Here is a 25,333-nt window from a genome sequence, read left to right as displayed (position 1 = left end):
ATTCCATGTAATCTAATAGTTCTAACATGTTAAAATGACATGGATAGGATAAAGTTTGATTAGAGATCTTTGGAAAATCCCTGCTTCTAATCTAACTACTTGATAGCACAATTGTAGCTACTATCACTTTGTGGGCTACTCTTGTGTGTGTGTGTGTGTGTGTGTGTGTGTGTGTGTGTGTGTGTGTGTGTGTGTGTGTGTGTGTGTGTGTGTGTGTGTGAAACATGAAGGACCTCTTTATTTACAATTGTAAATGAAATTACAGTATATATACCCATTTATTAGGTTCGAGGAACTTTTTGAATGAGTGCTTTACATATAATACAACATCATATTTTTACGATGATGTAAGGCCATAGGGCCTAACTGGATTCCAGACACAAGACATTATGTGCGATTTGTGAAGACGCGAAAACACACAGCACTGGTGAGAATGACGGTAAAAGTAATCCGCTTAGTTGTCTTCCTCGACAAAAAGTTATGTAATTTTCCTGAACGAAGTTCAATTGTGTCCTACTGGTTGCGTGCGAGAGAGCTGTACATTGAGGAAAAGTCTCGATTACATACAGGGACCTAATATGAATAATATATTTGTTTATTATTCAGTTGCACGCCGACTGAGCGGGGATATCTCTTCTGTGCACTTGACAATGGCAAAAAGTAACACGTACGCCCATGGCGTGCACCGGGAATTTTAAACGAGAACCACACGATTACGCATTTTGATTGACATCCAGACGAGCTAGTGTGCGTGGTTCTAGGCTGAAGCCAGTTTCTCGCACTTGCTCCCAAAGCATTTTACACGGGCGGAGTCGTCCCGTTTATCGATAGTGTACGGACCGTTACAGTTAATCTTTACCTACAAAAAATTTTGGTCGAGTGAGTGTAAACTTTTTTAGGTACTAGATGTGTTTAGCGTTAGGAATCATTGCAAGGATATATTTTGCCATTGTATCAACCGAATTGGAATTGTACACGGCAAGGAGCATTGACTCTTCAGCACGCAGCCCTTCCATGCAAGTGAGTACCCAGCTTACACTATTATACTGCGAGTGGGTGTTGTAATACTGCATGTACCTTTTGTGGAAACATGATTTTTTTCTAACATAAATATTAGTGTTCAAAGCACATATACAGCACAAAGGGACTGTATCTTATAAGATTAAATGGTTAGATCTGTAGGAACTAAAACTTAACTTTAGCGAGCTAGTAGTGAAGACTGAGCAACTATATTAATGCCGAATGCATTAGCCAACAGCACCAACTAGCTAGCTAGCAACTTAATGCAGCCACACTGAAACTGCATACTTCTGTAGCTAACTATAAATAGGGAGGAATATGCCCAACTCGTTCATCTAATCTACCCTTTTTAGCTTTTCAAGGTTTTCGATTCCAACTGTCTTATGTGCTCTTTATAATTGGTACTGGAAACTAAGTAGGCATCAATACGAATGTCATATAGTATAAACCACGGACAATGTTGTGGTCCTCTCAATCATTTACTGAACATTGTGTAAGATGTCTAGCAGTCTTATGCAACCTGTTTCTAATGGCCCTCTTTCTGTATTGTAGATCTGAGGGGCGGTTTCAAGGCCAGTGCTGCGGGCCACGGATGGGAACATACTGCTTGCCTCGAGTAACCACAGCGGTGGGGTGGATTGCAGTGTTTCAAGAATGACCTGAACGGTAGAGAATGTAGCAAAGAGAAAAATCCCAATTGTTCAGCTGTTACATTTCGTGGGTAAGGGTGTTTTTGGCAACTGTGTCCTTTGCTCACACGTCGCTTGATATAGAAATCCAGAGACAAACTATTACCGGTAGAAATACTGTCAATCGAGTGGTTTAGGGGTCTCTATTTTTACCCAGAAGAACACAGTGAAACCAAGTGGTCACCATGACTGCGGAAGGGTATCAGTACAGAGCGCTTTACGACTACAAGAAGGAACGAGAGGAGGACATTGACCTGCATGTTGGGGATATATTGATGGTGACCAAAGGGGCCCTGGTGGCTTTTGGGTACAGTGAAGGACTTGAGGAGAGACCAGAGGATGTTGGTTGGCTGCCTGGCTTTAATGAAACCACTCAGGAAAAAGGGGACTTCCCTGGGACATATGTGGAGTTCACTGGCAAGAAGAGGATCTCCCCTCCCACTCCCAAACCAAGACCCCCCAGACCGTTACCAGTGGCACCACGCTCCTCCAAGACAGACTCAGATTCTGAACAAGGTGAGTGTTTACATTTAAATGGTGGGGGGAAAACATTTCACTCCAGGTTTGACCTACTCCTGACTATGACACCCATGACTTCTTGTTGTAGGTTTGATGGGGGGACTAAAACAAACACGTTACCTCCGGTTGTCTTACTTCTTAGTTTATCCATATTCAATTGAACTAGAACACATAACAAACCATGATTAGGTTACTATTAACTGTATTCCCCATTTTAATTTGACCTACAGTACCTTTTCTTCTCTTCACTTGAACATGAGCAATAATCCCACAGCCTTTGGTCTTGGAGTGGAAACCTTTTTGACCCAACCAAACAAGGATCGACTTGTGAATCGTATTGTCTCCTGCAATCCATATTTCCCCTCAAGTAATCAATATGGCCTTCCCTCTCTTCCTGAAAGATTGGACATACGTGACACTGGTTCACTTTGTCCCTAACTCAGCAGTAAGAAGTGCGTCACAGATTGAAGTACATGAGTTGTGCATCCACCACAACCTAATAAGACCAGTGGAAATCTGTTGCCATGGAGTCTGGTAGAAGCGTAGGTGTCCTTAGACAACATCCGAGGCAGATGACTAGAGATACAGAAGTGCTTCCATGTTCGCCACGCTGACTGAAGCTTTTTATCAACAGAAAGAGGAAATTGATTTGTGATCTGTCTATATTGTTCCTTTTTTCAAGCTATCTGTCCTAAATGGATTAAAGTAACTGCTTCTCTTCCTCTTTCTATCTCTTTATCGTCCTCTCTCTCATTTTCATCCTCTCTTTCCTTTTCAGCTTTACTTCTCTGTCCAAAAAATATCCCCATTGTTTCCAAACATCGTTAGATCGTCTCTTTCCTGGTATTCCATTAGGCCTACATTACAAATATACTGTTTCTTCAGGCCTGTGTTTACGTTGAACACTGGGAGAGTGTGCTTACATCGCACTACAATCGCAGGCTTGATACAAAACGTTGTTGCTCAGATATCCGGAGGCCAGTTGAATGCTAACCAGGCCCTGAAGGCAATGATACTCCTGGTGTCCAGACCACAGTGCATTGTGGTCTGAGTGCATCTGGGACGAGCCTAGCTTCACCAGTGGACCGCTGTCCTGTTGGTTGTTCTGGACGCATTCAATTAAATGCAGAGAACCAGTCTCACTTCCCGTACACATGAAGAGTATCGCGTCAGTCATGCAGTTTTTCTGCTGACTAATCAACATATGACACATGGCTCAAATCTGATCTCAAAACCAGCATGTTTTGGAATGTTTTAGGGAGATTACTTAGGCCTTCTTAAGATGTGCTAGTTCCCAAATTTGTGCTCTTGGCCACAGGGGGGTAAAGGGGGAGAGACGGAGACATTTCAAGGAACTTTCATGTTGTATAGTGTTTGATATCTGTAAGTAAGACCAGTCGTTAGAAATTACAGACTTGAACATGGCCTGATCGCCCAACAAGTATTTGTTTTAGTTTTTTAGATGCACCGTCATTATGAATACTATATTGTCTTGCTAGCATACGCTTTTGCTCACCTATAGAACAACTATGGTTACTTAGTTGGTTTTCAGTTGGTGACCTTTGTGGAGGTATTGTGAAATTCTTTGCTGGACCTAGCAGGGTGAGTAAAGATCCGTATGAAGGGGCATGTGTTGAATGGCTGTTGCTCGGTTGAGTGGCAGTGCTGAGGCTGGAGAGAGTGTGAATGTAGCACCAGGAGAAGAAAAGTCTCTGTGTCCCAGCAGAGAGAGAGAGAGAGGGAGGGGGAGAGAGAGAGAGAGAGAGAGAGAGAGAGAGAGAGGGAGGGGGAGAGGGGGTGAGAGAGGGAGGGGGAGGGGGAGGGGGAGAGGGGGTGAGAGTGAGGGAGGGAGAGAGAGAGAGGGAGAGGGGCAGAGAGAGAGAGGGAGGGGCAGAGAGAGAGAGGGAGAGGCAGAGAGAGAGAGGCAGAGAGAGAGAGGCAGAGAGAGAGAGGCAGAGAGAGAGAGGCAGAGGGAGAGAGGGAGAGGGAGAGAGAGAGAGATGGAGAGAGAGAGAGGGAGGGGGAGAGGGGGTGAGAGAGAGATCCAGGGCTTGTAGGCTTGAACAGGGAAGGGGCCTGTGTGGGGTGCCAGAGGCCTTGGAGAAGGGGAGAGCGAGGGGTGTTTGGGGGTGGCTGAGAGATCAGCTGAAGCTTCAGGCTGGGGGGGGGGGGGGGGGTCGGCAGGAGGGGTGGTAAGGGGGTAGGCATTGGAAGTTCTGGGGGCTTAGACCTGGGGGGCTGAAGCAAGGGACTGTAGGGAGCGAGGCTGAGCGCTTTGAGTTGGAGGCAAGGCTTCTTGTTGCTTCAGAGTGGTGGTGATTTATTGCCCGCCACTGAGAGATCTGGCAGATCCCTCACTCCCTTTCCTCCAGCGCTTCAGTGCCCCAACCCTCCCTCCCTACTTCCCCCCTTCCTCCTTCTCCTCCTCCTCTTTTTTAATGTTTTGATAATGTTCCTGGAGTCGGCTCCGGCTGGGAGAGAGAAGGGGAACTCAGAGTCTTGGAAAGGGGCCTCTGCACTCTGAGCCACAGGGGTTTACTTCAGAGCAGCAGATGTGGAGGGAGAGAGGGGGGAGGGAGGGAGGGGAGGAGGTAGGGAGAGAGGGGAGGAGGTAGGGAGAGGGGGGGGGGGGGAGGGAGGGAGGGAGGGAGGGAGGGTCTGGCTGTAGAAGTATTCTGCCTCATACCAGCAGCCTGGGTTTTTAGAATACTAATGTATTTGCTCCTTTACAGGGCCTCTCTGTCGAGAGGGTCTCTACTGTATGTGTCCAGGCCAGCCAGTAAGCCACACAGAGAGAACTGTGAGCCTGAAACGACAGATAATAAAGTCTCACTTAGAACTTCCGTTCGCTCTCTGGGCTAAAATGAGAATGCCCAGAACTTCTTGTGAACGGGTCATGGATTTGCTCCCTGAACAGGCAAGTTATAAACAGCTGAGGTTGATGTTAGTGTGACTCACTAATGGAAACTAGAACATACTGGTTTATGTCTATAAAACTGTCATGGCCAGTGCCAACAGACATGTGGTTCTTGCATTACGGCGCATCATAACCTATTTTTTCTATTTGGTCTGCACAATCTAGTTCATAATCTCTTATCACAGCAACGTCAACAAAGTCCACTTCAGTTGACAAGAGTTGATGGATCTAAGACAGGCTTTTCCATCTGTTGCATCGAACATTCAGTTCCCCAAGTTCAATGTTTAAAGTTCATGTTTGCTTTTTATCCTCCAACCGTCGTCTGCAGAGGCCGTTCTTTTAGAAAGGGTTCAGATAAACTCTGGCAAATCTGATCGTTACTTGCGGGGCTCCAACTACATGCTCAGTCTTGCTCAGGAAAAAGATTTGACGCTATTGGTAGTCGCTGGTCCATGTCGACACACGTGTTTGCAGTTCTCTGTACCAAGCGCTCCCCTTTTCGTAATTACGGAGAGATATTTTCGTCTGTCTATCGGATAAAATACTTTTATCAGTTGTCTTATCTTCTCTGTGACATTTCCGGCCAAATCTTCATGCCTTGAGTGTCCTTCAAGTGCACGTGTACCCTGTGCACAGTTGAGCGCTGTTTTGTAACTTCTCACACATGAGGGAAGGGAGTCTGTGACGCAGTAAAAAATGGAGAGAGAGAGAGACACTGGGGGAAGATAGGAATGCTCATGTTCGACTCATTCGAGTGGTTTAGCGGAATATAGTTAGCGTATAGCCTGGCCCGTGTACAAAGATCGAAAGGAAGTGAGACGATATTTGGAGGCCCCCTGGTGACATTTCCATCCCAGAGAAGACAATGCCTGTCCAGAGAGACAGTGAAGGAGAAGTGTGCAGTACACTGCATAGCTGGAGATGAGAACCATGAAGCTCTCGACCCCTTTAGGGGCCTCACCACCACTCAGATGAACATCTGCTGCATTGAGCAGTTTTCCTGGAGGAGAATTGTTGCTCTGCTCCACAAAGACATTCCCCCCCACCCCACCACCCCTCACCCCTTCCAAACGCTGGTACGGAGAGCGGTTGTAATCTTCTGTAGTCAGAGCCTGTGATGGATTACTGACCCTGTCTGAAGGCAGTAGCAAAAGCGAAGGCGTTATTTGAGCTGCATAATGTGACAGCGGGCTCTAATGTGATGATTCTCTGTGGGGCTGCTGGTGGCTCTGCTTGTTAAGGACAGGAGGGGTGCTTCTTTGCTGCAAGGCTAGGGGGCACAGAAACTGCATGGTAGACTGATTTGTGGGCGCTGCAATGAATCAGTATTGTACTAAGTGCTGATTGCAGTAAACTGGGGCACAATGCTGCCGGAACAATAAATGGATGTCCTGTCAATGGGAGCCGAACGGTGGGCCGTTTTACACTGTGTCGGCTCATCACTGCTTCTCTCTCAGTGGTAAGCCACATGTATTAGTGTCGGGTTCACTTTTTCGGCCGTGCGAAACGCTCACTGCCGTCTCTTGAGGTTCACGATACTCCCTGTTTCTGTGTGAATGTTTGTTGGGCTAAGTCTTCTGCAGTAGATCTACGTCGTTGTTGTTCTGTTTGTTAGTTTTTCCCCTGTGATCTAAGAGGATATCAGGATAATCACATTTGAGCTGCTCATGTACATCAGCGCTTCCCAGAATCACAATATTTAAATATGCAATGGAAAAAAGTAATTTAAGAGCACAATAAAGTCTATCCACATTGTAATTGGATTTCTCTGTTTTAAGCCCCCACCAAACTACGTTGGGCTGCACAATTCCAGTAAAAGCCTGTTTTACGGGCCTGTGTGCGTGAGAGAACGCACATATGCCTTTCATTACTTGATCGCCTTCAGAGACCGAAGTCTGAATTGGCAAATCTTCTTACTGGAGGCAAAGCATGTCTGCTAGCAGGATTAGCCACTCGTTACGGATAGGGGGGAGAGAGGGAGAAGAGCGAGAGAGAGAAAGAAAGAGAAAAAGAAAGAAAGAAAGAAAGGAAGAAAGAAAAAAGAAAGAGAGGGGGGAGAAAGAGAGAGGGGGTAAAGGGGGTGAAAAAGAAATAGGTAGAGGAGAACAGAGAAGGAGGGAGGGGAGAGACATTTGAAATATGCCGTCGACCATCCGAGCATGCTGAGGGGTTCGTGTGAGGCTCACGTTGAAGGGGAGGTGTGGCATTATGTAACAGTGTGAAGGGGACGGGATTGGAGGCCGTCCCAATACCTCAGGCCAACACGTCTCGAATACCGAGCGTCTTCACCGAATGTGATAGGTTTCACCCTGGTTATATATCAATTGATCAAAGAGGGGGAGAGAGAGACGTGTGTGTGTGTGTGTGTGTGTGAGAGAGGCAGAGAGAGAGAGGGAGAGAGAGAGAGAGAGGCAGAGAGAGAGAGGCAGAGAGAGAGAGGGAGAGAGCGAGGCAGAGAGCGAGGCAGAGAGAGAGGCAGAGAGAGAGGCAGAGAGAGAGAGCGAGAGAGAGAGGGGGAGGGGGAGGGGGAGGTAGGGAGGGTCTGGTGGAAGTCTGACTTTCAGCTGTACAGTTTCGATGGACTAGGGTAGTTTCCTTATCAGAATAACCAAAGTGTGAGTAGATTGAGATTCAAATACAAGGGTACAATAAAATAAGGATTTACTATTTAGGATATTGTAATAAACTACTGAAGGTCTATCACAAGTAAATGTTTAACACTTTTTAAAAATTATTTATTACACACCTTACCCCATTTACCATCCTTTGCTTAGTTCTGCTAGACCCAATTTTGCCTCTCAGTAGTTGCCAAACTGCCCTGCAGCCGACTCTGTAGCAACAGGCTTTTCATTGGCTCGCCTTGTTTATGCACTGCACGTTTCGTCCTACAGGGGGAGACATTGCCTGACTTTTGCTGTACTGTCGCTTCTATTTAATGTATCGAAGCTCAAGGCCTTGCACCCCAGTAAGCAGATCAGACATACAGATGCATACTTGACTACTAGCAGCGGGTTTCACTCAAATCCTCATTTCACAGACTTGGTAATGATAAATCGATCATCAAACGATTCAAGTTTTGCCCTCTTAAGTCTGTCATAAATTGACAGCCATCTCATATATCATTTTTATCTAATATATATTTGAGGATCATCCTCAGGTTTCAAAGGCACGTTTTAATCAGACCTTTTTCTTCCAAACAAGAAGAAATAGCCCAACCTCTAAAAATGCTATACACTCGAGCGGGGCTTTCTAAATGTAACCAAAGTGTTACGCTATCTTTAGTCTCTCCTGTCTGTGGTGCCCCTTCTATGGCCCAGGCCACAGTCTGCAGTTCAGATTTTGTACTGTTTGAACTGGAACCACGGCAATGCCCGGGGCAGCTGTTCCAACTTCCCTCAACCTGTGGCTGGCTGGCTGGCTGGTTGGCTGGTTGGCTGGCTGTTTGGCTGACTGGCTGGCTGGTTGGTTGGCTGGTTGGCTGGCTGTTTGGCTGACTGGCTGGCTGGCTGGCTGGCTGGCTGGCTGGCTGGCTGGTTGGCTGGCTGGCTGGTTGGCTGGCTGGTTGGCTGGCTGGTTAGCTGACTGGCTGACTGGCTGGCTGCTTGGCTGGCTGGCTGGCTGGCTGGCTGGCTGGCTGGCTGGCTGGTTGGTTGGTTGGCTGGCTGGTTGGCTGCCTGGTTGGCTGGCTGACTGACTGACAGTCTGTCAGATGTACAGAATGAACAAGGCCCTCTGGGATATTATGAGAAGATCTGTTAAACCTGCAGGCTTGTGGAGACTTGTTCTGGGGCCCCTCTCTCACCCTCACTCTCCTTACCCGAGTTGCCAGGGCAACTGACTTCTGGTATTGGGAGAAAGTTTGAACAGAGGATCCTGATTGGTTCAGAGGATCAGCTGCTGTGAAAACAAGACTGTGGTGAATTTTAACACATTCGTGTCTGTATCAGAGGTAAAGTAGGCAATTTTAGAAAAAGACCTTTGGTGCAAAGACCAATGTTTATGTAAACATATCATTAAATGATCTTTTCCTGCACAGTGAATCCATGTTGCGTTTTACTAGTCTCAGCATTTGTACTCATGGATTTGCATTGTGCATTGGTATTCTAATGTTCTCGTGCTGAAAGAACCTGTTTCGCATTTAGAAACACAGCTTTTAAGAGGCAGTGAGACCAGCTCTTTCCCCTTGCATGTTTGCATTCACTCAGGTTTTATGCAGGCCAAAGCAAAGGGGCCCTGTATGGGTATGGTTTCTCTCTCTCTCTCTCTCTCTACATCTCTCTCTCTCTCTCTCTCTACATCTCTCTCTCTCTCTCTCTACATCTCTCTCTCTCTCTCTACATCTCTCTCTCTCTCTCTCTCTCTCTCTCTCTCTCTCTCTACATCTGTCTCTCTCTCACTCTCTCTCTCTCTCTACATCTCTCTCATTCCTTTCATCTCTACATTACTCTCTTCCTCAATCTGTACAAATCTCTCTCTCTCTCTCTCTCTCAGCATTTTCCTATCCGTCTAGCTCACATCTCACGCTCTCCCTCTATCTGCCTCTCTCTCTCTCTCTCTCTCTCTCTCTCTCTCTCTCTCTCTCTCTCTCTCTCTCTCTCTCTCTCTCTGCCCGAGGCGGAGTGGTCCCATCAGAGACGTTCTCAGAGTCTACTTGTTCTTGTGCCAGCATGGAAATCACCAACCGATGGCTCCCCACATTTCTGCCATTTTCTGTGTGTCACTCGACACCGGCCCGGCCGAACTGGAACGAGCAGGTCGTCTGACGCTACCAAGAAGCAACTGGATCTGGTCCCGCCCCGTGTCACTCCTAGGGCAGCTATGGATAGAGTAAATAAACAGAAGACTCGACCCCCGATGCCTCAAACAGCCCTGCGGTTCCAGAGAATGGCAGTTGGGCAGTTAAAAAATGACTTCCAATCGGAACCTAACAGCGTCCATGCATTTATGTTGTATAGTCTTGCCGACGATGCCGTACCGCAAATGTCTAAGAACACACTATCGGTCATACGAGCAACTTGCTCTTAAAACACGATTCCCATATTCCCATTGTGTGTGCGCACTGCGCAGGCAGCATTCCGCCTTTGTCAAGTGCCATGTTCCTGTTTTAAGTGGAATCAAATCTATCAGTGACATGGAATAGACATTCATTGTGCTTGGCCAGTTGTCTTTTGGACATGTAACACACAGGAGGGCAGGTGTAAATTTAACCACAGATTGTGAATTGACTTTCCCAGAAGCAGGTTTGGCAGAGGACAGCTAGCAGTGTAGGGTATCTGTCTGGGCAAAAGGTTACACTGTCAAGGTGTGCAAAGGTGGCACTGGGTGTCTACATCTCTATTTAGGGAAACTTCTGTCTTCCAAGTTAAGGATTTCAGATTCTCAGAAAACTCTCCCTCCCTCCCTCCCTCCCTCCCTCCCTCCCTCCCTCCCTCCCTCCCTCCCTCCCTCCCTCCCTCCCTCCCTCCCTCCCTCCCTCCCTCCCTCCCTCCCTCCCTCCCTCCCTCCCTCCCTCCCTCCCTCCCTCCCTCAGGCCGAGCTCGCTCGCACTAATGCCTTCCAGATGACTTGTCTTCCACTGAGTGCTGCATTTTAGGGGGTTTGGTTTTTGATAATCCGTTAAATTCACAGTCACGAAGCTTTCCCCTTTTTTCTTTTTTCTTCATGGCGTTAGCAAACGGGGAAGAACCATTAAATATGGCCGGTCATTAGTTAGTTTACCTGGCTAGCAACTGTTGTCGGGAGGAAGTGAACATTTCCAGGCTAATGACCAGTTTGTATGTGCAAATGGTTGCGCTGGATGTCCGTTTAATCCCTTTTTGATTTTTTTTTATACATATATAATTTCAGGGTACAGAGAAATGAAAATAAGGAAACGTAAAAAGGCCTCCATTCATGCCCCTGCGTTTGAAACTACACACTCAAAGTCTCGAACAGTTAGCCCTTTCAGAAAATCGCTCTTCCAAAATAACCTTTCGTAAAGCCAAATAAAATCTTTGCCAGCCCACTGAATCCTTTCATGTCCACACCTGGATGCCTAAGATCTCATGAAAAAACTAGAGAAAACGCCAGACCTGGCTTGCCTCATGCATATAAGAAGCTGTTTGCTTAGCCTCTTGATCCACCCCAACTCTACCTTAATGGTATCCTAGTGCTCAGCACCTCTCAATCTGAATCATGGTGTTGTGCTCGCCTGCTTTTTGGTCTTACTCAACACCCCTTTGGTCTTGTGTCTGTGGCTTTGAAGTGAAACTCCAATCCACCTCACCTTCTTACACTCCATGCTCAGTACCTCACCATGTGAACAGAACGCTGATCTGACAGGGACATTTATTAATAGGCTGTCTGAGAATGCAGCGAATGGCAGCCCGTTTAGGTTAGACTGAATGACATTGTAGGTCTGAAATTGACCTTTTTTTTTTCATCTTTGTCAACGAGGCCGATTCTTTTCATTCGGCTTGTTGAATTTCGTTTCCTCCGAGTTTTAATTTGGTTTACAAACACCGACCACAACCGTAGCTGCGTATGTTGGCTCTGATGCAAATCTTCAGTGCCACCAGACATAGTTTCATGGGGGTGGCGAGATGGGACCACTGAAAGTCTTGGGGTGGCACACCAAAATGTCTGAAGTCAGTATGAGAGTTGTGGAATTGCATACCGATATACTTCTATCTCCTTCGTTTCTTATTTTCCAGTTAATATTACAAATGATCTGATGTGCATAGACTAATACGGACACACGAGGGTGGGGAGGGGGGGACAGTGGGGAGGCCAGCAATTGTATCCGGGTGGCTGTGGCCCCCCACCGGCCTCTCCCTGGGGGTGCCACTTCGGTCTTGGATGTCATGCAAGTAAATGAGACCTAACCTTGACGTTCCCCCTTTACCCCTCAGCCTTGGTACTGCTGGACCTGACGGAGCAGTTTGCTCTCCCAGAGACTGCCCCCCCCATGCTGGCCAGACTACTGGAGGCCATCGAGAGGAAAGGTGAGCCGGGCAGACTGAACACACCGGTCTCCCTCAATTTGGAAGAAAACACCGCTCGCGTGTCACGTTGGGACCTTGCTGTTCCAATTGTGACTGTTCCGGCTGCTGACCTTTTGCCAGATCTGTAATCACATTAGTATAGAACGCTACCGGGAAAAACCTTTAGTAAACATTCGATAGACCTCTACATGGAAACACAGTTCCTTGAGGACAAATCTGGAACGGGGACTGTAGCCGTGTCTAACGTGCCTGTGTCTGTGTAGGTCTGGATAACCCCTCGCTGTACCGCACCTTCACAGCTGGCGGTGGACTGGAGGTCAGACAGTGCTTTGAGATCGGTGAGTAGCATCTCCATAGTACAGACATAGAGGTCCTTGGTCATCTCCATAGTACAGACATGGAGGTCCATGGTCATCTCCATAGTACAGACATAGAGGTCCTTGGTCATCTCCATAGTACAGACATAGAGGTCCTTGGTCATCTCCATAGTACAGACATAGAGGTCCTTGGTCATCTCCATAGTACAGACATGGAGGTCCTTGGTCATCTCCATAGTACAGACATAGAGGTCCTTGGTCATCTCCATAGTACAGACATAGAGGTCCTTGGTCATCTCCATAGTACAGACATAGAGGTCCTTGGTCATCTCCATAGTACAGACATAGAGGTCCTTGGTCATCTCCATAGTACAGACATGGAGGTCCTTGGTCATCTCCATAGTACAGACATAGAGGTCCTTGGTCATCTCCATAGTACAGACATAGAGGTCCTTGGTCATCTCCATAGTACAGACATAGAGGTCCTTGGTCATCTCCATAGTACAGACATGGAGGTCCTTGGTCATCTCCATAGTACAGACATAGAGGTCCTTGGTCATCTCCATAGTACAGACATAGAGGTCCTTGGTCATCTCCATAGTACAGACATAGAGGTCCTTGGTCATCTCCATAGTACAGACATGGAGGTTGTCTGCATTAATAGCTCCTCTGCATGGTAACTAGTGATATACTGTGATTCAAAACGAAAATATCCTGTTGTGTGTGTACTGAAGTGTGTTCTTTGTGAGGACGGACTAGGTACCAGGGTTACAACCAGTGTGAATTCCGATAGTGGATTTACCCCCCACCACCCCCCCCCCCCCCATGTAGTGTTATCATGTTGATTGTGAAACGTCTTCAATAATAAAAAAATAAAAAAACTGATCCTGAGTCTGGTCTCTGGGCCGTGTTTGCAGACCCCCCCTCGGCAGAGCTGGACCAGATGGAGCTACCAATACTGTGCGACGGTCTCCGTAGATACCTGCAGGACCTGCCCCAGCCGGTCATCCCTGTAGCCATCCACTCTCAGATGGTCAGCGCAGCCCAAGGTAACCAACGCCACACTTGGTACTCTCTACTGCACTGTCTCCTCTCCCTGGTCCTCAGGGACCCCCCTCGTCCTGCACGTTTTAGATGTTGGAAGAGGGGGAACATCTAAAACATGCAGGACAAGGTGGTCCGTGCGGACCAGGGTTGAGAACCACTGCTCTGCTGTCACACAAAAGCCTCTTCTACACCTCACATAGCCGTCATCGGTACCTTAACTCGCCCGGGTATTAAAAAAACGTCCAGCGAGTGTTGAATGTGGAGTGACATTGTCGTCTGCGTCGAGAAGCACTGTGGTTTGGAATGTTGCCAGAGCATGTCATCACGGTAGCAGATCACATGATGTCACTCGGTCTAAGTCGATCGTTATTCTAAAGCACCAGTAGCCATTTCCTTCCTGTCAGTTTTCCTATGAGAAAGAAGTGCTGGCAAAGACAGCTACTGTCAGTTTCTGACCCAGTGTTTGTGTTCAGTTAGGTTTTTTGTTGTTGTCTTTTTTGTCGTCTCTGAATATCGGTCTACAGGGGCTGTGACTCAGCCCAAAGGCACAGTGTGTCTAGTTAATGATTGACCTAAAGCATGCTAACCCAATCTACCCCATGGCTGCGATTGAACGTCCTGTACCTTTGAACAACAACCCACAAGACCCGCTGCTAGTGCCAATATCCACTCGATGGCCCTTGTGTATAGAACAGTCACACCCTCCCTTTTCCTTGCTCTCCGTTTCTTCCTGAATTCTTTTCTATGTCTTTCTTTATATCTTATTTTCTGTTCTCTTTTTTTTTTTTCAAACCGATTTCACTTCTTTGTGTCTGTGTAGCTCCTCTCCGTCCTTCACACCGTTCTCGAGAGTTGGGTTTTCTCTCTTGTCACATGGCCAGAAACAGGATACTTGTGGTTGATAGGAACTAAAACAAGCCTGAAAGTTTATCTCCTGCATCTCCGGATCAGCCAATCACCTGCAAGTGTACCTTGCACTCATCGTCAAGCGCATAATCGCACTGTGGTTTCAACCCCTACCTGCTCACAGTGCCTCTATTTCCTACCCACGCTCCAGTCTCTTCGGAAAGAATCCTTTTTTCGACGTTTCAGTATTAGCCTAACAGTGTCCGTACATGTGTGGTTCCTGCTGCGGGTAGACCCCCCCTGACCCCTCCCCCCCCCTTGCATGCGTCTGACTTGCTTTCCAACAGACACACAGAGCCCTGAGGAGTGTTCCCGCCTCCTGAGAAGCATCGCCAACTCCCCCAGCCTGCCAGCCCAGTACTGGCTCACCCTCCACTGCCTGCTGCGACACTTCTCAAGGGTGTGCCGCAACGGGCCCAAGAACCTGCTCAGCGCCAGGTCACTGGGGGAGATCTTCAGCCCGGTGCTCCTCAGACAGCAGGGTACCAGGTGGGTGTCTCTCTCTCTCTCTCTCTCTCTCTCTCTCTCTCTCTCTCTCTCTCTCTCTCTCTCTCTCTCTCTCTCTCTCTCTCTGCGGGACAGGGGGGGGAGGGAGACAAGGGAGCGGTGGGTAGAAGCTGACACGTTCTCGCGGTCTGTCTGGGAGAGACGTCTACGAAGCAAAACAAACACAACGTGTGCCGCACACGAAGACGGCGGGACTCAAGCCGGCTCACACGTTGGCTCACGCACTCGCCCGGGCGAGTCGAGACACCCAAACGACACACACGCACACACACAGGCAGGCAGGCAGGCACGCACACAGCTAGGCACGCTCGCTCGCTCACGCATGCTGGCTCATGCAGGGGGAGAGCCTGGGGCGGGAACCGCCTCCTGATCTCGGGCTGTCGGGCGCACACGGTAACTGGGGGGACGGGGAGGGGAAGGGGGAAGGGGTTTGGGATGGAGATTTTCAGTTTGCCAGCTGGGCCATTAAAAGAGAAAGGCTTGAATTCCCATCAGTTTGAGACAAGCCCAGATTAAACCCAGCAGCAGCAGCAGTAGTCGGCCAGTCGGGGCTTGGAAACTCTGACTGTGTTTGACTGTGTCTTTTTTCCTTCTGCGTAGCTGTGAACCCAGCCCTGAAGCCCACATCAAGATCATTGAGACTCTGGTGACCAGCGAATGGAGTGAAAGCCAGGCAGCTCCAGGTAACCCACTCTCCTCCATATACCTGAACACACTCCATGTCTCTCTCTCTCACACACACACCTGGCTAAAGTCTCCCTCTCACCTCTGGAACGTCTCGAGAAAACCCTGAAAGCCCAACAACGACCGATTTAGACTGCCGCGCCATTGTCGAACGCCGTGCGTGGGCCGTGAGACGGCTAAATGGCCCTAATGCATATTTCAGACTGTGGCGGGGCTCAGCAGAGTGACTGAAGGGCTGCGGGGGTAGAGAACAGCAGGGGACCTGAGCTATTATTAGATTCAAGAGCAGTTCGTAGACACTGTGCTGCAGCAGAGCACCCTGGAGCATCCCTCAACCTGCCGCTTCCACTGCAGGCCTGACGTCGGTCTGGGCCGAGGCTGGACGGGGTCGGCACGGCTCTGAAAGACCTGCGTTGTTGGCGTGCCAATCAGGGGAATCGAAACTAGCTTCCATGGCTACGTGCAGAAATCGGACCTCCATGGCCCTCTCTCAAACAGGAACTGGACTAAGTCTTTTGATGCTAGTTTAGGGGGGGGGTGGGGTATAAATCCTGACTGTGTTATAACATGATGTTGGAACAGACTAAGTATCCTGGGACAGGCAGGGATCAGCTTAGGATTTAACAGTGTTGCAAATTGAGGGATACAGGCCACCATATATTTGATGTAATTTCCAAAGCCCTTAGGAAGTGGGTCTGAACATACTTTGTGTACATTTGAATTTGAAACCTCGTTTGAATAAGTCAAAGTTCAAGTTGACAATTGGGCTCCCAGGGGAATTCCTGCTGTCGTTTTTTTTTGTGACACACAGGTCACGTAATAGACTCATTTCTTAACAGATAAAACATCACCCTACCCTGCACAAGGTCGGTTTTGTTCCGAGGCTTGCTGGTCTTAGTTCCAGTCCCAGGAGGCTCTGCCAGTGTGGTGGTTTCGGAGTACAGAAAATTGCGTGGCACAGTTGTGTTTTTACAGCGCTAGTTAAAAGCACCGTCTGGGGCTGGACCAGAGGCCCAGGCCTGGGCTGACTGTTTAAACAGTTTATTACCTGTTAGGGCCTATTTATAGCGTCCCTTTGCATGGACCACTCTCAGCTGTCAGTAATTCGCACCTGCAGGAGCAGTGGGGTGATGGGGGAGGCCGAGCGCAGTGGGAGGCGGGTGAGGGCGAAAACCCAACTGTAAATGCATACTTCTCTTCTCTCTACTTCTGAGTCGACTTGGGACTCTTCCTACGCGCACGCGCACACGAAGGTACCCCCCTACCGCACCACACATGCTCACATCCAAGTGGTCAGATGTGTCGATGTGTCAAGCTGGCGTGACTTCGCGCCGGCTCAGTGCGAGGCAATGTTCTTCGAGGTAGAACACGTGTTCTCGAAAAATACGGCGTGTGAGTGCGTGTACGTGTGAAAAAATGTTGTGTGTGTGTATGTTTCTATGAATGAAAAGCGCGCACGCGCATGTGTGTGTGTGTTCACGTACGCGTGTGTGTGTGTGTTCACGTACGTGTGTGTGTGTGTGTGTGTGTGTGTGTCTGAATACCTCCTCCCAGTTACTGGGAGCCTATTTTAAGTAAGCGACAAAAGGCCCACTTAGATTTGGTTGGCTGGAAAGTTGGTCTGCTCCACAGAGCACCTCTTGTTAGTGGGACGGCTGCTCATACTTCCTAGGGCGACACTCCTCCCCCCTCCCTCCCCCCCTCCCCCTGACTGCTCCACATGCCCCTCCCTGCCTCAAAGTGCCTAGCTCAGCAAATATTTGAACCTGTGCAAGTTAATCATAAGACTGAGCACTCCTCCTCCCCCGCCCTTACAAACAGAGAGACTGAGAGAGAGGGGTGGGGGCAGAGGGGAGGGGGGGCATAGGGGAGGTGGGGGGGAAGAGGGGAGGGGGGAAGGGGGCAGAGGGGGCAGAGGGAGGTGGTATGGGGAAGCTTGAATTCTCTGTTGGCACTAGGGCTGGGTTTCAGAGTAGGCAGAGCAGCTAGGACTTATCATTAACAAGTACACTCTCCCCCCTCCTCCTCCCCCTCCTCCTCCCTGCACGCACTCGACCTGGCGCTGCTACAGAAGAGAGTGAGAGTGAAAGAGAGAGAGAGAGACAGAGAGAGAGAGAGAGAGAGAGAGAGAGAGAGAGAGAGAGAGGTACAGAGAGGCACGCGGACCTAGCCGTCACACTCGATCCTCTGTCTAGAGATCAGGAGCTGAACAGGCAGGCAGTCGCATGTTACACCTGCCGCAGAGCCAACAGATTAACTGGATTTTACCGCGCACGGCCGTCACCCCACTAAGAACCTTCAGAACACGATCCAGCTTTTGGTGCTTAAAGCCACAGAATGGAACTTTCCTGGAGGACTTGAAATATAAAAACCTACTGGATTTAATACACTTTTTGAGAGGTGGAGCACAATACCGTTGTGGAGTGATTCGGCAGAACATGCACAACTTGCAACGTAAGTGAGTTTGACGGGGCTATGCCGTAAATTGTCTCGATTTTTGCGAGCAGTTTCAGGCTCAAGTCAAGGCAGTTTTTGAAATGACTGCTATGGTGTTGAAATGAGAGCGGACCGGTTTCTTGGCGACTAGTTACTGGAGCTGTCAGGAAACAGGTTCTCCTTGGGGATGATATCTCCATCTCAACCTCTCTCTCTCTTTCTCTCTTTCATTCTTTCTTTCTGTCTCTCTCCCCATCCCTCTCTCTCTCTCTTTCTCTCTTTCTGTCTTTCTTTCTGTCTCTCTCCCCATCCCTCTCTCTCTCTCTCTCTCCTGCTGCTGTAGAAGCGTTAGGGGCTGTTCTTACAGGCCCATATACCAATCAGTCGGTGTGTGGGGTCAGGAGACATTCTGATTTATCGTAGGAGTACAGTGCGGAATTTTCCATTTAGACCGTTGTGTTGGAAGGGACCTTTTTAAAAGGGTCTAAAACAGGTGATTTATGATGACCATGAAAAAGGTATGCATGCGTGGAATATTACACTGTGGACCTTGTTCCTTCTGTGCTGTACACAAACACGTGCACGTTGTCCTGACTCCTGACAATATTTGTAAAAGAAAAGAAAAATAGCAAACAGATAGAGTATATATCTTTCTTTTTTTTTAAGTGACCGGGAGTTAATGTCCATCTTTAGAATTGGACCTAGCTCTACACTTTATCGTTGAGATAAGGTTTTATCTGGTTTATTGACTTTTGGTCAATGTGGCCTATTTCATCACTCCCATGCTGTGTTTGGAAAGAATCCTCCCCCCCCCCCCCCCCCCCCCCCCCCCAGACTAGGCTGGGGTTGACGATGACCACGTTCCACCCTCTTTTAAACCTACTGAGAACTGAAGCTATTTCGGTGGCTCTCAGCTCCGGCTCTGAGATGACTGCTCGCTGGACTGTCACACACCGGGATTACTGGCGTATTTCGGATCCCTGGGCTGCGCTGAACGACCCGGGCATTAGGACCCTGCAGAGGCTGGCTACGTGCTGCTGCAGCGCGGCAGAGCTTGCCTGCCTGTCTGCCGAGCCAGAAGGGGGACGGACGACAGCGCCGCACGACACAGTCAGGAAGGCGGGGCTTAGCAGCCTGCAGGAGGCAGAAAGAGAGATAGAGGCAGAGAGAGAGAGAGAGAGGGAAGCAGGAAGAGAGAGGCAGAGAGAGAGAAGTTGCACGTCCTTTTCCCCCCCTCCTCTCTGCGCTAGCGAAGAGATGTTGAACGTTTAGGTTCGCATCGAGACAGATGCACGCCGAGGCCACCACGGAGTTACTCTATTTTAGTCCGCGTTCTGGTTCATACCGGCACCTTCTGAGCTGTGGTGGAGTACATTGATGTGGGATAGGGGACAGGAGGCTGGGAAGAAGGAAAAAAAAGAAGAAAAAAAAAAAAAAGAAGGTAGTGAGTTTTCAAAATGACATCATCGTTCTTGGGAAATGAAAGATGCAAGAGTGGTTGATGACAGTCCCCCCGTGCGATTGGCTGTGGTAAGTGATGTAGCACGTTACCAAGCAAGCTGCCCTTTATTGCTTTTCACATGGGTTTGAAAAGCAAGGGTGGTCGTACATAGACAGCGGGGCTGGCGTGTCCTCTCTGATCTGCAGAACGTAGAAGCGTTTGGCCGTTTGATCCGATGTGCGACACCACTGGTTTTGGATATGGAGCACTTTGAGTTTGGGACTGATGTGTTGTTTTACATAGAGATGGACCCTCCAGGTAGGATAACTGGCATTGTTGAATGACAAAACCGAGTCTGGCTGAGACTTAAGGTTTCAGAACAAGCCAGACCGATATAGGGGCTTAGAGCTCACAGTTCAGAGAGGAGAATATAGACGAGCCTACTTTGTAATCCTCTACAGATATTTCTCAAAGTCTTCAGTTGGTGGCTGGTGGACTGTGTAACAGGAAGCGTATGCCCAGGCTTTCTGAACCACTTCTGAAATTGTTGCCAGTGTTGTTGTCTGTGTATTTTCTTCCCCCATCCCTCCTGTTGTTGAACATGTAGACTAAAGTGTACTATCTCTCTTAGCCCAGCTAGCTAGCTGTCTCTGGTCCTCCTGTGCTGTGCCTTGCAAGGTCCTAACGGGGTCCTAATGCAGAGGCAGCGGACAAAGGGAGCATAGCTTTGGGGGTAAAAAATTGCCTGCCATTTCAGCTCTGCCCCCTCTTCCTGTCCTGTGTGACCTGCAGCCACCCACCCAGCCAGAAAGCCAGCCCGCCCGCCCGCCACCCCAGCCAGAAAGCCAGAAAGCTAGCTAGCAAGCCAGAAAGTCAGCCAGCCAGCCCCTGCAGATTAATGTCCCTCAGTTGATGAACCAATCCAATGCAGCACTTAGAGCTTTTTTTGATGAGGCCATTTCTATTGAGTGATTTCCCCTCTCCAGAGGCCGGCACAGAGAGGATACACACCTAGCCCTGAGTGGGACCGCATTTACAAAGTCCTGCCCCAGAGCCAGAAGACGGAGAATTTATTGTTTCTAAATGTGAACGTGATGTAATTCAGATGGGTTTTGAGCTCGAGGGGCAGATATTACTCGTAGGACATAGTGATTTACTGTTGATTTTTTGGGGTTCTGTGGGTTTGAGCTATATCTCTGCTGGCCACTACTTCTGCATCCCATTTAGAGGAACGATTTCTGTGTAATTTTTAAAAACATTTTTAGACAGTGATAATCTCTGGTGTAATTGGGACAACAGACGCACGTCTTATTCCGTCGTGATTTATAACTGCATCTCACCTTTGGGGATTGGAGATGGTGGAGGGAGGTTTTTTCTTTCCTGAATGAAACCCATTCTCCCTGACTCATGATTGCCTCTGCCTCGCTCTGCCTTGCTCATGCTGCCCAACAGGGGTAGGAGCAGCATTCTTTCATCCCGGTTTAATTAAGTGGAAAAGATTAAGGGGAGAGAGGGTAGAGGAACAGAAAGAGGACAGTGGGATGGTAATACGACCTAACTGGAGCAGATGCTTCACATGGTTGATATGGCTGTCCATTTGAATATGCTTTTCCACAGATTTTGCGGGCCTATTCAATGAAGTCCAAAGCAAATAGACTGATGTTGCCCACTCTCTCAGCAGTGATTTGAACGGATGTCCCCCAAAATATCCTCTTCGCAGTTTCACACACGGCCTTGTTTTTTTTTTTTTTTTTTTTTGCTGGTGCAACAGTACACGCAATATTTGCTGAACATCTCAGCGTCACACGTGTACTCAGCATCCGTTTTTTTCTCTCTCCTCTTGTGCACGCAGCCCTACCTCCGAAGCCACCCAAGCCTGCACCCGGGACTAACAACGCAATGAACAACAACATGGCCCTGCAAGACGCCGAGTGGTACTGGGGAGACATCTCCCGGGAGGAGGTAAACGAGAAGCTGAGGGACACGGCGGACGGGACCTTCCTGGTCCGAGACGCCTCCACCAAGATGCATGGCGACTACACTCTGACTCTGAGGTGAGGCCCCCCGCCCTGCGCCCCGCCACCCACCCCACCCACCCCAGCCCAGGGGCCTTGTGGCTCACCGGATAGAGCGCGTGCCAATACCTCGAGGGTTTAGGTTGGTTGAGGGGCAGTTCTATGGGCGTATGTGAAGCCCACTGTGACATGCTTGCGTGTAAAAAAGGGCTATACAAATACATTTGATACCTAGCCGTAGCCCTAACGCTAGCGGCCCCTGGGTTCGATTCCGCTGTTCGTGCTTTGTATTTGATCATATATATCCTTTTTTAAACGTTTTTTTTACTTTGTCCTCTACAGGAAAGGAGGCAACAATAAGCTCATCAAGATATTCCACCGAGACGGAAAGTACGGCTTCTCGGACCCGCTGACCTTCAGCTCGGTGGTGGAGCTCATTAACCACTATCGCAACGAGTCGTTGGCACAATACAACCCCAAGCTCGACGTCAAGCTGCTGTACCCCGTCTCCAAACACCAGCAGGTATGCAGCGCAGTCCCTAACCCTGGGCCACGCCGCCCAGGAAGACCCCCCCTCCGTGCCGCCGGCGGCGTTAGAAACTGGAGGGGGGGGGTACCCCACGGCTTCTTAGACAAGACCTTTCTAACGTCCTGTGTCGTTTCAGGACCAGGTGGTGAAGGAGGACAACATCGACGCCGTGGGGAAGAAGCTTCACGAGTATCACCTGCAGTATCAGGAGAAGAACAAGGAGTACGACCGGCTGTACGAGGAGTACACCAGGACCTCACAGGTCAGACCCTCCTCTCTCTCTCTCTCTCTCTCTCTCTCTCTCTCTCTCTCTCTCTCTCTCTCTCTCTCTCTCTCTCTCTCTCTCTCTCTCTCTCTCTCTCTCTCTCTCTCTCTCTCTCTCTCTCTCTCTCTCTCTCTCTCTCTCTCTCTCTCTCTCTCTCTCTCTCTCTGTCTCCCTGCAGCTAGGTCACGGGTCATTATGGGAGAAAACACGCGTCGATATTTTGACGTTGTCAGACAACTCACTGTTTTTTTTCGCCCCCCCCCCCCCCTCTCCGTTCAGGAAATCCAAATGAAACGGACGGCGATCGAGGCGTTCAACGAAACTATCAAGATCTTCGAGGAGCAGTGCCAAACCCAGGAGAGGTACAGCAAGGAGTACATCGAGAAGTTCAGGAGAGAAGGAAACGACAAGGAGATCCAGAGGTAAGCACCAAGCTCCCCCTCGCAACACCCACTCTGCTGTCCCACCGTTTTTAGAGCACGAGGCAAAACACACAATCTTGAACTAAAACAGTTCCTCCTCTCTCTTTATCCCCCCCCTCCCCCACAGGATCATGGGTAACTACGAGAAACTCAAGTCTCGAATCAGCGAGATTGTGGACAGCAAGCGTCGCTTGGAGGAGGACCTGAAGAAGCAGGCCGCAGACTACAGGGAGATCGACAAGAGGATGAACAGCATCAAGCCGGACCTCATACAGCTGCGAAAGACCAGGGATCAGTACCTCATGTAAGGGGCCTCCCTCCACTGCCACACCCAAGGCCTGGGCCAGTCTGTGGTATCGGTACCTGTATCTGACGGTGCGCTATGTGTGTTACAGGTGGCTGACACAGAAAGGCGTCAGGCAGAAGAAGATTAACGAGTGGCTTGGACTCAATCACGAGAACACAGAGGAGTAAGTCCAGTTCAAAATATTGATCAAGAGTGAGCACAATTCTCTACCCTTTTGTCTGACTCGTTTCACTTCTCCTTCCGCCCAGTCAATATTCTATGGTCGAGGACGACGAGGACCTACCTCACCACGACGAGCGTTCCTGGAAGCTGGGCAACCTCAACCGGGTGCAGGCTGAGGTTCTCCTCCGGGAAAAGCGAGACGGAACATTCCTGGTCCGAGACAGCAGCAAAGCCGGGTGCTACGCCTGCAGCGTTGTGTACGTTCCCCCCCCCCCCCCGCCCCTCCGACTTCCCCTCTCTCGTTGCATTCGCGTACTTTCACGACACAGTCCAACTCACGGTGTAAACAAAGCAGCCAGACTCGCCTTCACCCAAATACCTTTTATAGATATTCAAAGTCATTGAATGATGATGTCGCCCCGCGCAGAGCAGCTTGTCATGTTTTTGTTTGTTTCTGTCTTCTCTCTCCAGTGTGGACGGTGAGGTGAAGCATTGTGTCATCAACAAGACACCCTCAGGATACGGCTTTGCTGAGCCTTACAATCTGTACAGCTCCCTGAAAGAACTGGTCCTTCACTACCAGCACACGTCGCTGGTTCAGCACAATGACTCTCTGAATGTGACGCTCGCACACCCCGTCTACGCCCAGCAGAGACGGTGAGGGCCCTTCCACGCGTTGGAATTCGGACAAAACCTAAAGGGGCCTCGCTCCTTGAAAACAGAGATACAACTTGTGCTTGGACTCAAGGATAAAATAAAATGTAAAAAAAAAAGGCGGTGTCTTGCCTACTAACAGACTTTTCCCCCCGTGAGAGGAAATGAGTAGACTGAACGCGGATGAAACCTGAAAACATTTCAGCGACTGTGACTGACTGTAAGCAGTGGCGAGCCTGAATGTAGTTTTGTTTCTCGCATGCTTTTGTGGGAGCACAGAATCAAGGGGAAACTGCTGAACTCTCCCCCGAGCAGAGGACACAGACAAGGAGGCCTTTTCCTAACGGTGCTTGTTCTTTTTAAAGCTTTACCAGCTGGAATGTCAAAACACAGCGGATAAACCCTCGAGTGCATCGGGTTTTTGTTTTGTTTTTTCTTCACCCTTTTGTTTCTCCTCCTCCCCGACACCCTTCTGGTTCCTCCTTCTATGTCTGTGTCCCTCTATGTATGTGTGTGTGTGTGTCTGTCTCAATGTGTGCGTCTGTGTGTGTGTCCATGTGACCAAAACTCACAATTTGAAAGCTATTGGGGGGGGGGGGTCTGACACATTTTTTGTGTTAAGTGTGTTAAGTGTTAGTAACAGACCATGGATCAGCTGATAAATGTAGCAAAATGGCACTTTTGACAAAGTATAATCTTTTTTCTTGAAAAGACTCCTATAGAATCAGGAGCAGTGGACAAGATGACTAGATTCCTGCTTTTCCCTTGTCAAGCATTACATACAGACTTAAACCTCTTCTCCACTGTGGACAAGTAAAACTATGAATGAATTTGACATGGAAATACTTATGTACATAGAGGAGAATGTCAATGATGAAATTTGCCGCACCATACCAAAAAGCTCAGTTTTTTGTTCATTTTCTTCTAATCTGCTATGCAATTCTGTACCTCCTTTATTTCTGCAAAGTTGTTTGTATTCTGTTGTAACCCATGGTGTAAGCTTGTTTTATTGCTTGAAAAGGTTTTCCCATGTAAATATCCTAGTGGATATTTTGTGTCAAAATGCCAAGATAAAAACTGCTTCAGATTTTTTTAAGTAAATAGTAACATATACTTTATTACAAATTACTCTATCAGCAACTGGTATAAATATGAAAAGATAAGTATTTTATTCGTTTTTTTTCTTCTTCAAATTGTTCTTTTCAGGCAGAGCCTTTTGAGTATTTGAAAGCTGCTTCAGTCACAAGAACTCGCTAAAAGAGCCTCATGTAGTTCTTTGTTGAAACGTGTAAAGACTTCAGTATCAGCACTCTGCTCATGGAACGATGGGAGTAGGATTGATTAATGCAATCACAATGATGCATGTACACACCTTTTCAACCATCTCCAATGAAACAGTAAAGATTTATTTTGTTATAAATACCTGTCCATACAAGGATATCCAAGCAAATCGGTGTCTTGAAATGATGGAAATTGTTATTAAAACCTGTTAAGGAGTGAGTTCTAAATATTA

General features: G+C 48.5%; 1 protein-coding gene across 2 annotated transcripts; it reads left to right on the top strand.

Moving 5' to 3' along the window:
- Positions 1-782: 782 nt before the first annotated feature.
- On the top strand, positions 783-25,333 carry pik3r1 (phosphoinositide-3-kinase, regulatory subunit 1 (alpha)). 2 transcript variants are annotated; one of them, XM_084693277.1, is made up of 15 exons: positions 783-1,020; positions 1,573-2,225; positions 12,036-12,128; positions 12,392-12,466; positions 13,363-13,494; positions 14,686-14,887; positions 15,506-15,588; positions 21,319-21,520; positions 21,824-22,004; positions 22,147-22,272; positions 22,555-22,697; positions 22,825-23,001; positions 23,093-23,167; positions 23,253-23,423; positions 23,638-25,333. In XM_084693277.1, exons 2-15 carry the CDS (start codon positions 1,895-1,897, stop codon positions 23,825-23,827), a joined length of 2,181 nt encoding a protein of 726 aa, XP_084549403.1. In that variant the 5' UTR covers positions 783-1,020; positions 1,573-1,894; the 3' UTR covers positions 23,828-25,333. The 2 variants fall into 2 exon arrangements, with proteins under 2 accessions (XP_084549403.1, XP_084549404.1); XM_084693278.1 differs by lacking the exons at positions 783-1,020; positions 1,573-2,225; positions 12,036-12,128; ... (2 more) ...; positions 14,686-14,887; positions 15,506-15,588 and adding an exon at positions 17,751-18,043.

Source organism: Hypomesus nipponensis, chromosome 27 (assembly GCF_054491055.1).
Source record: "Hypomesus nipponensis isolate SF chromosome 27, ASM5449105v1, whole genome shotgun sequence".
Taxonomy (NCBI): domain Eukaryota; kingdom Metazoa; phylum Chordata; class Actinopteri; order Osmeriformes; family Osmeridae; genus Hypomesus; species Hypomesus nipponensis.
The sequence above is the reverse complement of the archived record's forward strand: the minus strand, read 5'-3'. Positions and strand labels throughout refer to the sequence as shown.

Excerpts from the sequence above, each read along its gene's own strand:
- pik3r1 (XM_084693277.1), top strand. The coding sequence starts at position 1,895 with ATGACTGCGGAAGGGTATCAGTACAGAGCGCTTTACGACTACAAGAAG. Across the intron at positions 12,129-12,391 it reads GGAGGCCATCGAGAGGAAAG|GTCTGGATAACCCCTCGCTG; the intron begins GTGAGCCGGGCA and ends GTGTCTGTGTAG. Across the intron at positions 22,273-22,554 it reads AGTACACCAGGACCTCACAG|GAAATCCAAATGAAACGGAC; the intron begins GTCAGACCCTCC and ends CTCTCCGTTCAG.